This window comes from Perognathus longimembris, chromosome 28 (assembly GCF_023159225.1).
Source record: "Perognathus longimembris pacificus isolate PPM17 chromosome 28, ASM2315922v1, whole genome shotgun sequence".
Lineage (NCBI taxonomy): Eukaryota > Metazoa > Chordata > Mammalia > Rodentia > Heteromyidae > Perognathus > Perognathus longimembris.
The window spans coordinates 93682130-93693437 of NC_063188.1; the positions used below are offsets into that span (position 1 = coordinate 93682130).

The 11308-nt window shown below is 43.8% G+C and overlaps 1 protein-coding gene across 6 annotated transcripts in view; it reads right to left on the minus strand.

Annotated features, from left to right (window-relative positions):
- Window positions 1–1583, minus strand: part of Gk (glycerol kinase) — an 81541-nt gene extending 79958 nt beyond the window's left edge. For 2 of the 6 annotated variants that reach the window (XM_048336261.1, XM_048336256.1), the window contains exon 1: window positions 1368–1580. In XM_048336261.1, the coding sequence (XP_048192218.1) occupies window positions 1368–1445 (78 nt within the window). In that variant the 5' untranslated portion in view covers window positions 1446–1580. Of the gene's footprint in view, window positions 1–1367 lie in introns of all 6 variants that reach the window. The other 4 variants (XM_048336257.1, XM_048336259.1, XM_048336258.1 and 1 more) reach the window with 3 other exon arrangements.
- Window positions 1584–11308: the final 9725 nt, after the last annotated feature.

Below are 11308 nucleotides of genomic sequence, written 5' to 3' on the forward strand. Positions count from 1 at the left end.
GCTCTGGCTAGGACTGAGCCCAGGCCCAGAGCTCAAGCCCCAGGGCCAGCAAAACATTAAACAACTTAAGATATGTGAAACTATGTCTTGGCAGCTCAAACCAGGATTAAGTCACTGAGATTAAAAGAATAAATGTACTGAAAGTGTCTTCGTTTATAGACATGGGAGATAGGTATCTGGATCAAAACACAAATGAACTTTTTAGGCAAATGTCAGCTAAACACATAAAACACAATACATATTGCAATACATGTATGCACTCCTACTGTGAAGGAAGGTTGGGCTTGTAGCTCAGTGGTAGAGTGCCTACCTAGCATGCTCAAAGCCTTGGGTTCCAACCCCAGCACCGCAAAACAAATAAAACAAGGAAAAAATGTGCAATTAAAGAAATAAAGGAGGAGCCAAATAATCACTAAATATTTACATGAACTTCCTAGGTTAGTCAAAAGCATGAGCCTTTGCCGAATGTTCATTTAAATTTATTTTAAATGCTCTTACTGCCTATACCAGGATGACACAGTGGTTCTAAGGTGCTGGACTTAAGTAAATATAATAAACTCAATGATCTATCACTTTAAGCACAAGTTCCCTAATTATATAAAACTAACCGGTAGTGAATTGCTTAAATAGCACCGTTTTCAGGTAAAACTCCACTGTCATACACGATAAATAAAAACAGACACAGAATTTCCCTGTCTCATTATGCTTAGAAGCAAATAGAGAACAACAGTATTTTAAAGAACAAAGTACCAGAATTGAGATTTTCCGACTCTTCTAAATTAATACTTGGGGGGGGGGGGAGAAGCAGGGCTCCTAAGTCATCCCGCCACCCCCTCAGTATTCTACCCTTTGCAGTTTCTGTGAGAGCATGACAATGCATCATCACGCCAAGACTTAATTCTTCCTACTGCTTGAAAGGACGCTGTGTTGGGCTACCACAGCCGTGACACAGCTTTCCCTCCATCCAAGGACGTCCTGCGTCTCACAGGCCAAATGCTTCAGGGGAAGCCCGCGGTAGCGGTCAGTGTGACCACCTGTCCTCTGCTGCACGCGGACCGCTCTGCGTGGATGCTCAGAGAATCCCCATTCTGGAGGGGTGGGGGATCCCCTCCATTAGCACGTGATCTGGCTCCCCAACCAAGGCTGCTGTGACTGCTTAACTCTGCTTCAGGGGTCTAGGAAGGCCAAGATCCCTCAACCCCCGGCAGGGCGGCCCCTAGTATTGCAGATCCCTCTATGGCCTTCCTCCTTTCCTGACCCAGCAGCCAGGGACTGTAAGAGGGGCGGGGTGAGGCCACGACACCCAGCCCTTCAGCCCCAGCTCTCCCGGGGCAGACTGCACCTCCTTACATGTCACCCAGGCTCACCAAAAAACGTGTCGAGCTGGTACCCTGGTCCACTGCCCCCACCAACGGCCCCAAAACTGCTTTCTTCGTGGCTGCCATGAAACCACCTTCAGGTCGATGTACAATTTGGCCGGTCTCCTGGGTGACCGTGGCCGACGGGGAACAGCAAGCAGTCAAACACGAGGGCGAAGCTGCCGCGGGTCTGCTGAAGGCTCAGACCGCGTTTCAGGCAGCCCCTTTACCCGCGCGGAGCCTTCTCACCCCGCCCCTCCAGCCCAGGCCCCGCCCCTCCCGCGTTCCCTAGGGCTTAGGGGGCGTGGTAAGAGGGGCGCTGTCTTCCAGGCTGTCCAATGAGCAAAAGCGGAAAAAAAGGCCCACAGCTCGGACATTCAGAGGGCGGAGAGACGCTTCGGGGGCGGTGCTTGGGCGCGGTGGAGGATGTGGCCGGCGCTGTAGGTCACGTGGAGGAGGCTGGGGTGCCGAAAGCCTTTGCTAGGGCTGGGTGGAGGCGGGTGCTATATCTGCATATCAGCCGTCAGCACCTCTGGCCCTTGGGGGAAAAATACACGAACACCCGCGCCCTGGGGCTCACGCCTGTGGGTAAATCCCAAAAAGCAGAACGGCTTGTTCCATCCGGTAGGTTGGGCAAACATGAGTGACAGCGTGAAGCAACTCAGGCCCGGCCTTCCCGCGCTTCCCACGCCCCACCCAACTCCCCGCTTTAGGCCCCTGTTAATAATAGTAATAATCTCTTTTACAGGGACTGATCCCATGTGAGATCAATTGAAGGAACATGCGAAGCCCTCACCTTTTATATTTTCGAGGACAAGGTACACGGAAGTTCTTTCGATTTAGCATTCCAGGAAAACACCGAAAAAAATCAACCTCCCCAAATCCTCACTTGACCAACCAGGCAGAAGTCGTCTGGCACCTCCCAACCAGATGCGCCCTAACTCCAGGCTTGGCTTTACTCGGGTGTCCCCACCCCCACACGCAATTTCCGCTAGCTTCATTAACTGCTCCGACCTGCAGAGGGAAAGAGATTCTTCCTTGACCTTGAATTTACCTTGTGGAGAATCTTTTCTGTCACAAGTTCTGGAGCCTTTCAAACTTTACACTAGACCTGCAGGGCAAAATAGATAACAAAACAACCTAGGGCTTTTTAAATGTCCTTGTATGTATGGGAGTGTATTTCATATTCAATGCATATAAACATATATTAATATATGCATGAATACTCATGTATATTTCCATGTTACACAGTCTGGATTTTTATTCCAAAGTATATCATTTTAATTGCTAATTGAAAAAATCACTGAATGTATTTTATTACTTGCCAATTTCAAAGGTGTTCTATTATTCCCACCCTTATTTTGTCATTGTTGTGGGGTCCACGGATTGACAGGAAATGAGACACTCAGATTATAAAAGATTTTTTAAATTTAATTTTATTGTCAAGGTGATGTACATAGGGATTACAGTTATATACATAAGGTAATAAGTATATTTCTTTTCTTTGCCAGTCCTGGGGCTTGAACTCAGGGCCTAAGACTGTCCCTGGCTTCTTTTTGCTTAAGGCTAGCACTCTACCACTTGAGCCACAGCACCGCTTCTGGCTTTTTATAAAAGATTTTTTTGAGCGAGAAAATAGTGGCACGCCAGGACTGCAGTTTGGGATCTCAAGATGCAGTCCCAGGACATTTTAAAAGCTGCTCATAGGGGCTGGTAATATGGCCTGGTGGTAAAGTGCTTGCCTCATATACATCAAGCCCTGGGTTCGATTCCTCAGCATCACATATATGGAAAAAGCCAGAAGTGGTGCTGCGGCTCAAGTGGTAGAGTGCTAGCCTTGAGCAAAAAGAAGCCAGGGACAGTGCTCAGACCTTGAGTTCAAGCTCCACCACTGGCAAAAAAAGAAAAAAAACCCATAAACCAAAGCTGCATATATACCCCAAAACTACAGGAATTTTCCCTTTAGCTTACAATGGGGGCTTGTTACTTCCAAGAGGTTTCAACTACAGGGGCTGTTACTTCCAAGAGGTGTCAGTCACAACAGGCTTCTTGATTTTTACTGGAGACCACCTAACAACTAGGTAGCAAAACAGGATGAAACTCTGGGGTATGGGGTGGGGTTACAGATGTGACCAATACAGGGCAAAACAAGTTCAAAGCGAGTTGGGTAAATACAACTACATAACTTTACAGCAGGGGCCAGCTATAGAAAAGTTTTATATTCAACAATGCAGAACAGTAAAAGAAAAGTTTTACATTGAACACTACAGAATGGTATTAGCAATACTTTGTTGTTGAAAGCTAGCATAGCAACAGATTATCTTCATCACTTCATTCCCCCAGTTAAAGTTGTATATTGGGAATGCAAGACCATGAGTTTTAACTCAAGTTTTAGCATCTTTACCATACTTCCCAGATCAGTATAATTACTCCCCAGGAATTTGGCTGTTTTCCCATTCAGTCACAATGGTTGTTATATCAAAGCTGTCATTTCCCATTCAAGCAAGCACATAGTTACAGAAGCCGAGTTAGCAGGTTAGTAGAAAAACCAAGTTCCACATTCTCCCATTGTTCAGTTTTCCATAAGAACTTGGGTGACATTTACCATAACATGTCCCTGCTATCCAGCCTAAGTTTGCCCTTCCCCAAGCCCACTACTCTGCCTTGGCCTGCTGTTTTTTAGGGACTCAAAATAGGGACTTCTTTCCACTTTTCACTTGGTTCCCACATTCCCAAGTCCTCTCTTGGGGGTTCTGCTGAATCATAGGCAGGTTACTTGCTCCTTCTGAACCAGAGGCTGATGGAGGACCATAAGCTTTACTGCCTGTACTCTCTCTGTTGAGCATAACATGGGCCAATAGTTAAGGCCAAGAGTAGTAGAGCCAAAGGACCTGCCAAAGCAGTTTATCAGGGTAGTCGCCCACAATGACTATGAGAACAGTGACTAATACCAATTCTCTCCTTCTTGCTTTCTGTTATATATATTGCCAGTCCTGGGCCTTGGACTCAGGGCCTGAGCACTGTCCCTGGCTTCTCTTTGCTCAAGGCTAGCTATGCCACTTGAGCCACAGCGCCACTTCTGGTTCGTTTTCTATATGTGGTGCTGAGGAATGGAACCCAGGGATTCATGTAGATGAGTCAAGCACTCTTGCCACTAGGCCATATTCCCAGCTCACCCCACTGGTTTTTTAAGACAGCTTTAGGCAGTGGCCCTTGGGTAATTTTGCCAAGGCAATAACTTTTGGTAACCAGATATTTTTAAAGGAGGCTAAGATTTTCTAGACAGACATAGAAGGCTTGGGCCTATAACCATCTCTTCTTATAACTGCTGGTTCCACATTTGCACACTTGTTACCATTAGTTCCCATGCCTCTTCCCTTACTCTGTTCTGCCTCATTTCTCAAAAAAAATATTATTCTGGTTCCTTGATTTTAAAGAGGTAGTTGATGGGCAAAGATCATCCATCTTCTGTAACTTCTTCAGGCTGACTCAGGGGCACTGACCTTACCTAGTCAGGATCCTATATAACCTTAGCCTATTTTACCAAGGGGCTACCAGGATTAAATGTTACTAGTTTTACTCCAAACTGGAGGTCACATACAACATTTAACTTTTAAGAATTGAACAGACTTTTTCTTGGGCTACAGCACTGTAGCCTTTTTAGCACTCTGGTTTATAAAGGCATTTTCCTGAGTACCTGGGGAAACTGATCTCCTGTGTCCCTAAGTTACCTGTGTAAGCCTTTAGACAAATCTCAACAGGGACATGATCTCAGGTCCACAAACTTTCTTTCCTAAACAGATGTGCCAGCTCAAAATTTACTGCCATTTGGGGCTTTGAGCAGATGCAGGGGGTTTGGATTTTAAACTACCCCTTCATTTGACAAACTTAGCTTTTGACTACCCACTATCACAGATGACTAGCAAGTTCCTGCCCAGTTACTTAGTAGACAGACATGGGCATCAGAAAGGCATACTTACAAACTATTCTCCTATGATCTCCTGGCTCTGATTAACTTTGAAGGGCCAGGCTCAGGTGACTCCAGGATCTGACACCATCTCTGTCATCCAAGCAGTGGCTTTCTGCTTCTGGATGCTCCATTGCTTTTGTCCCAGGAGTGATTTTTCCATTCTGAAATAAATACACCTTTTGCATTTCCTTTGGCTGGTCACTGGACTTGAACTCAGGGTCTAAATGCTGCCCTTAGCTCTCCAGCTCAAGGCTAGCACTCTGCTACTTTGAGCCTCAAAGCAACTCAGCTTCCCAGCACTCTGCTGGCCAATTAGAGGTGATAGTCTAACATGGGGCCTTTTTCTGCTCCGGCTGGCTTTGAACTGCAAATTTCAGATCAATGAGTCTTACAAAAGGCCACTTTATTCCAACTAAAAGGAACAAGGTGGTCAATACAGAAGTCGTTTTTAAGCATGACCTTACCTGGAACTTATTAAGAGCCAAAGTTACAGCTGACAAACTTCTAAGTATCATCTGTCCTTCTCTGTGGGCCTACTTGGAAACTGTTACAAAACCTGCAAGGCAAACTGGAATAGCAATCAAACAATCATTCTGGCAGCCCTAATGTTTTCTCTTTTTTTTTTTAAACAAACATTTAGTATAACTTTATTTCCCAACATTTAAGACAATTTTACTTTTACTAACTTCTGTTTTAACATTGAACATTTCAGCTTTTAATTGCATTTGAAAAACTCTGAAACCTAGAGGCACTAGGCACAGCCCATTGCCCCCGGGTGGCTCATTTTAAAGGGGCCTTTTTTTTTCTGCAATCTGAGTTACTGCCTAGAACATCTCTGAACTCAAACAACAGTTTTTCCTTAATATAACAATTACAAACACAATTGGGGTTGGGAATATGGCCTAGTTGTAAAGTGCTTGTCTCATATACATGAGGCCCTGGGTTCAATTCCTCAGCACCACATATATAGAAAAAGCTGGAAGTGGCGCTGTGGCTCAAGTGGCAGAGTGCTAGCCTTGAGCAAAAAGAAGCCAGGGACAGTGCTCAGGCCCTGAGTCCAAGCCCTAGGACTGACCAAAAAAACAAAACAAATAATTACAAACACAAGAATCCAAACTTAGAATCTCTCTCTCTTTAAAAACAAATACATCAGAATTGTAAAAATAGTGTAGGAATCAAACTACATCTTACAGATAAAACCTTTTAACTCTCTTTTTAAGAGTTTTTCAATTTTTTAAAAATACATCCCAAGGGGTAGTTTTAGAATTACCAATCACATCATCACATTGACCATTTTACCATCAGGTTTCCAATGTCCATCTGCAAGGAAAGAATACAGGACAAAGAAAGGCCTCAATTGGCCTGTCCTACAGAATGGGCATATACCCATCCTACTCCTTGGGGCTTGACGAATTGCTTTTGTGCCAGCTTCCCCTATTCCACCATGTGTGTACTCCCCTAGGGCCTGTCCCACCATGGTCAACTCCCCCCCCCCAGAAGCCTGTCCTTTTCCACCTCGCGTGGACTGGCTAAGCTGCCCATTTGCCAGTTCAACCCACACTCCTGAGAATAGGCACACAGGCCCATTCTAGGTTTTTCCTGTCCTTTCCTACTGATCTCTGAGAAACCCAAAGCAGTTCTTTAACAGTGATAATTAAACCTTTATATCCAAATTTCTTACACTTAGTCCCAAGTTTTAACAGTGAAGGGAAATAAATTTCAAGTTGCCAATGCTTTTGCTAAACCTGATCACTTAATTACAGTGCAAACAGCCTAACATATTAAGATACCCATTTTTAACTGCAAATTACAGAAACCTTTTTAACCATAGTTCCTCTTTAAAACAATGCAATAATCCTCTAAAACATTTGGTAATGCCCAAACTTGATGGCCTTTTGAGTTTAAACTTAAACTCACCCATTTTTACATCATACTGACAGTTTTCATCTTGAACATGTTCACTCACACATGCGCGTGCACACATATACTCATCCAAAATATATTAAAGAGTGCAAAATAAATATCAGCCATACATTTTCCAGTGGCAAGAGGTATTTTTGTTGATCTTACTCTTGCAGATGACCGAGATTTAAGATAAAATTTTTAACAAATAACTTTAGCATTCTCCAGCCTCATTTACCAAGGATTGCTTGTGTTAGCAAGGCATTTTGGCACATCAAATACTTTTCTGCTGAAGAAAGCTGGGATCCCCTGGAGCTAGTCAGCCCACCTAGTTCTTGACTCTAATCTCATCCCAATTTTGACTAGAGTATTTAAAATTTTCAATTTACCTTTTGAATACTTTCAGTTGGGGGAAGAAGATGGTTATCTGAAGCTGATTTCTTAGCCTTCTCGGTGATCTGACTGTCTTTTGCCAATTTTAGCCAGGGGCATTTTACAATTTCAATTTGTTCTGAGACTAAGATTAGCCAGCTGTTTGAACGAGGTCCTCATCTGCCTTCTTGCAGAAGGGGACTTAGCAGGCCTGTGACTGGGCCCAGCCAGTAGATGGGGTTTTTACTTCCCCAGACATGTCCAAATGAAGAACAAAAACACTGGAAACAAGGATCCACATTTAAAACTGGTATCAATTCTAAAAACAGGACAGGACAAGGCAGAGTAGAGTCTTATTTCCTGAAGATTTTTAAGGAACTTTCAAAAAGACCTTCTTTGGATGACATGCCCAGCATCAACAGGCTGGTCGCCAGAGTGATGGAAAGACGATGGGGCCCTGAAACATCTCAGGGAGATCCTCCCCTTTGGAGATTTCCACCCCTGCCAGTCAGTCCTCCGCCGAGGTCACCTGCCAGTGGCTTCAAGAAACCCAGATGCCCTGCTCGGCATTGGAAAGAGTAGAGACAAACTAACACACAAAAATAGGACAGTAACAGACAACACCACCAAAAGCAGCCACAAGGTGTTATAAAATAAGCTGGGAGGCTGGGGATATGGCCTACTGGTAAAGTGCTTGCCTCATATACATGAAGCCCTGGGTTCGATTCCTCAGCACCACATATATAGAAAAAAGCCAGAAGTGGCGCTGTGGCTCAAGTGGTAGAGTGCTAGCCTTGAGTAAAAAGAAGCCAGGGACAGTGCTCAGGCCCTGAGTCCACGCCCCAGGACTGGCAACAAAAACAAAACAAAACAAAAATAAATAAAATAAGCTGGGCTGCTACCACCAGCCAGACCTATAAAATAAGCCAGGCTTAAACCAGATCTGAATTCAGAACCAAAACCACATTCCCATTTGGTCATCCCAAAAACATGCCCACAGGAGCCGAACAGGACCACTGAGGGTCTCGGGTGTCCCCTAGAATCCTCCCACTTGGAAAGTTAATGCTGTGTCCAGCTTCTCATGACCCTCCACACATGTGTGCACTAACCACACCAAACACCCAGGTGGGAATCTAACCCACACTCTGGGGGAAACATACTTCCGGAGGCCTTTGATTTTCTCGATCAACAAGTCTGGGAATGAGGAGGTGGGTGCCTCAGAAGATAGGCGGGTAGCCCAGCCTCTGTGGGGCCGGTAGCCAGCCAAACTCCCTCGCTGGGGGAGGGGGGTCATCATGAGGTCGATTCTAGATGATCCCCCAGAATGTTGTGGGGTCCACGGAGGGACAGGCAATGAGACACTCATATTATAAAAGATTTTATTGAGTGAGAAAATAGTGGTGCACTAGGACTGCAGTTCGGGATCTCAAGATGCAGTCCCAGGACATTTTAAAAGCTGCTTATAGGGGCTGGGAATATGGCCTAGTGGTAGAGTGCTTGAGTCATATACACCAAGCCTGGGTTCGATTCCTCAGCACCACATATATGGAAAAAGCCAGAAGTGGCACTGTGGCTCAACTGCTGGAGTGCTAGCCTTGAGCAAAAAGAAGCCAGGGACAGTGCTCAGGCCTTGAGTTCAAGCTCCACCACTGGCAAAAAAAAAGCTGCTTATATACCCCAAAACTACAGGAATTTTCCCTTTAGCTTAATAATGAGGGCTTGTTAGTTCCAAGAGGTGTCAACTACAGTGGCTTGTTGCTTCCAACAGGGGCTTGTTACTTCCAAAAGGTGTCAGTCACAAGAGGTCAGGGCATCTTGGTCTTCACTGGAGACCATGTAAAAACTAGGTAGCAAAACAGGATGAAACTCTGGGGGGGAGGGGTACAGATGTGATCAATACAGAGCAAAACAAGTTCAAAGCGAGTTGGGTAAATACAACTATATAACTTTACAGCAAGGGCCAGCTTTAGAAAAGTTTTACATTGAACAATGCAGAACAGTGAAAGAGAAGTTTTACATTGAACACTACAGAGCAGTATTACCAATACTTTGTTGTTGAAAGCTAGCATAGCAACAGATTATCTTCATCACTTGAGTCATCACTTACCCGAATCTCACAGTGCTTTGGAATTTATATCTCCATCCTGATTTTACTCTATACAGCCTCACTTTTTCCAGCTCTTTGTTTACATTACATATGTAGTTTTACTACACTTGCTATTAAGGTATACTTTGTATATATCAGAGCTTGGTATTTCAAATAAGGTCTGCTTGTGGAGATACCGGATTCTGTAACTATTGTTAAATTGTCTTGCTTTAAGATAAGCAGAGGAATCAGTATTTCTGATTTTCATGGAAGTGGAAAAGAGGCAGACAGTCATATATGGGCATATATTAAGGAATTAGACAAACTTACCTCTAAAAACTGTGAAAGGCTTACTTGAATGAATGATAGAGATAAAGATTTTCCTGGTTCTAGAAATCAGTACAACAAAGGCACTAAACTTAGCACATCTAACCATTTAAAAAATTTCCTGACCATGTTTGAACTTTGACATACATTTGGATCAGATTCTAACAGGACAGCAAATTATTTGTTTAGCAGCACAGTGGGGATCAGAATTCACTTATTTCAGAATAAGTATACAAAAGATCCTTGAATTTATTGATCATGCGATTCCTACAACCACATGTATCCTACTTCCCCATGCCTTTCACCAAGACAAAACTGAAAAGCCAGAATATTAGTTTAATTTTCAGGAATTGCAGGTAAGAATAAGAGGAAAGGTCTTAAGTAGATGAGTCTAGGTCAGCCTATCTCTGTTCCACAGGACTATATATCCCTAAATATTTACTTCAATAGCTCTATTTTCTCTTTTCCTTTTAGAATTAGTCTCTGGCTTGCCCTTTCTCACCCCTTCAAACCACCAGTGAAAAACTAAACATTTTGTATACATGTAAAAAAAGAACAATAGATACTCTTTCTTTTTTCATGCTACAAATAAGAGTTGCAAGAAACAAGGAGTTACAGGAAATACATGATACAGATTTATCTTTTTCCAGTCCTGGGGCTTGGACTCAGGGCCTGGGCACTGTCTCTGAGCTTCTTTTGCTCAAGGCTAGCACTCTACCACTGCAGCCACAGCACAACTTCCGGCTTTTTCTGTTTATGTGGTACTGAGGAATCAAACCCAGGCCTTCATGCAGGCTAGGCAAACACTCTACCACAAGCCACATTCCCTACACCATAATGCATATTTTTGAGATCAGCCAACCTCTTCTAGAAGAACCAGGAATAGAATTTCCGTTTCCTGGCATCAGATCTAGGGCCCTCCTACAGCAGTCTGAGTGAACAGAAGCTGAAGGAATTTAGAAATAAAAATAAATGAAAAGCAAGAAGATAGGAGGTGTGTGCACCTGAATCTCCACACCATCCAACCCAGATTGGAAGGCAAAATATTGGAAGAAACACTAGACTGGAAATGTAGGGATCTTGCTCTGATCTTGGCTCTGCCATTCAACACTTAATCTTTGTGACCTTAAGTAACTCATTCTTCCCATGGTTTGCTTTTGCTTATTTGGAAAATAGGGAAAATGTCATTCATACTGACGTGGATGGGTTAACACGAGATTTAACTGGTGTAATGCCCATGAAAGTGTTGTCCAAGCAGCACAGTTGATCAGGGGAGAAAAGATGCAATTTGGG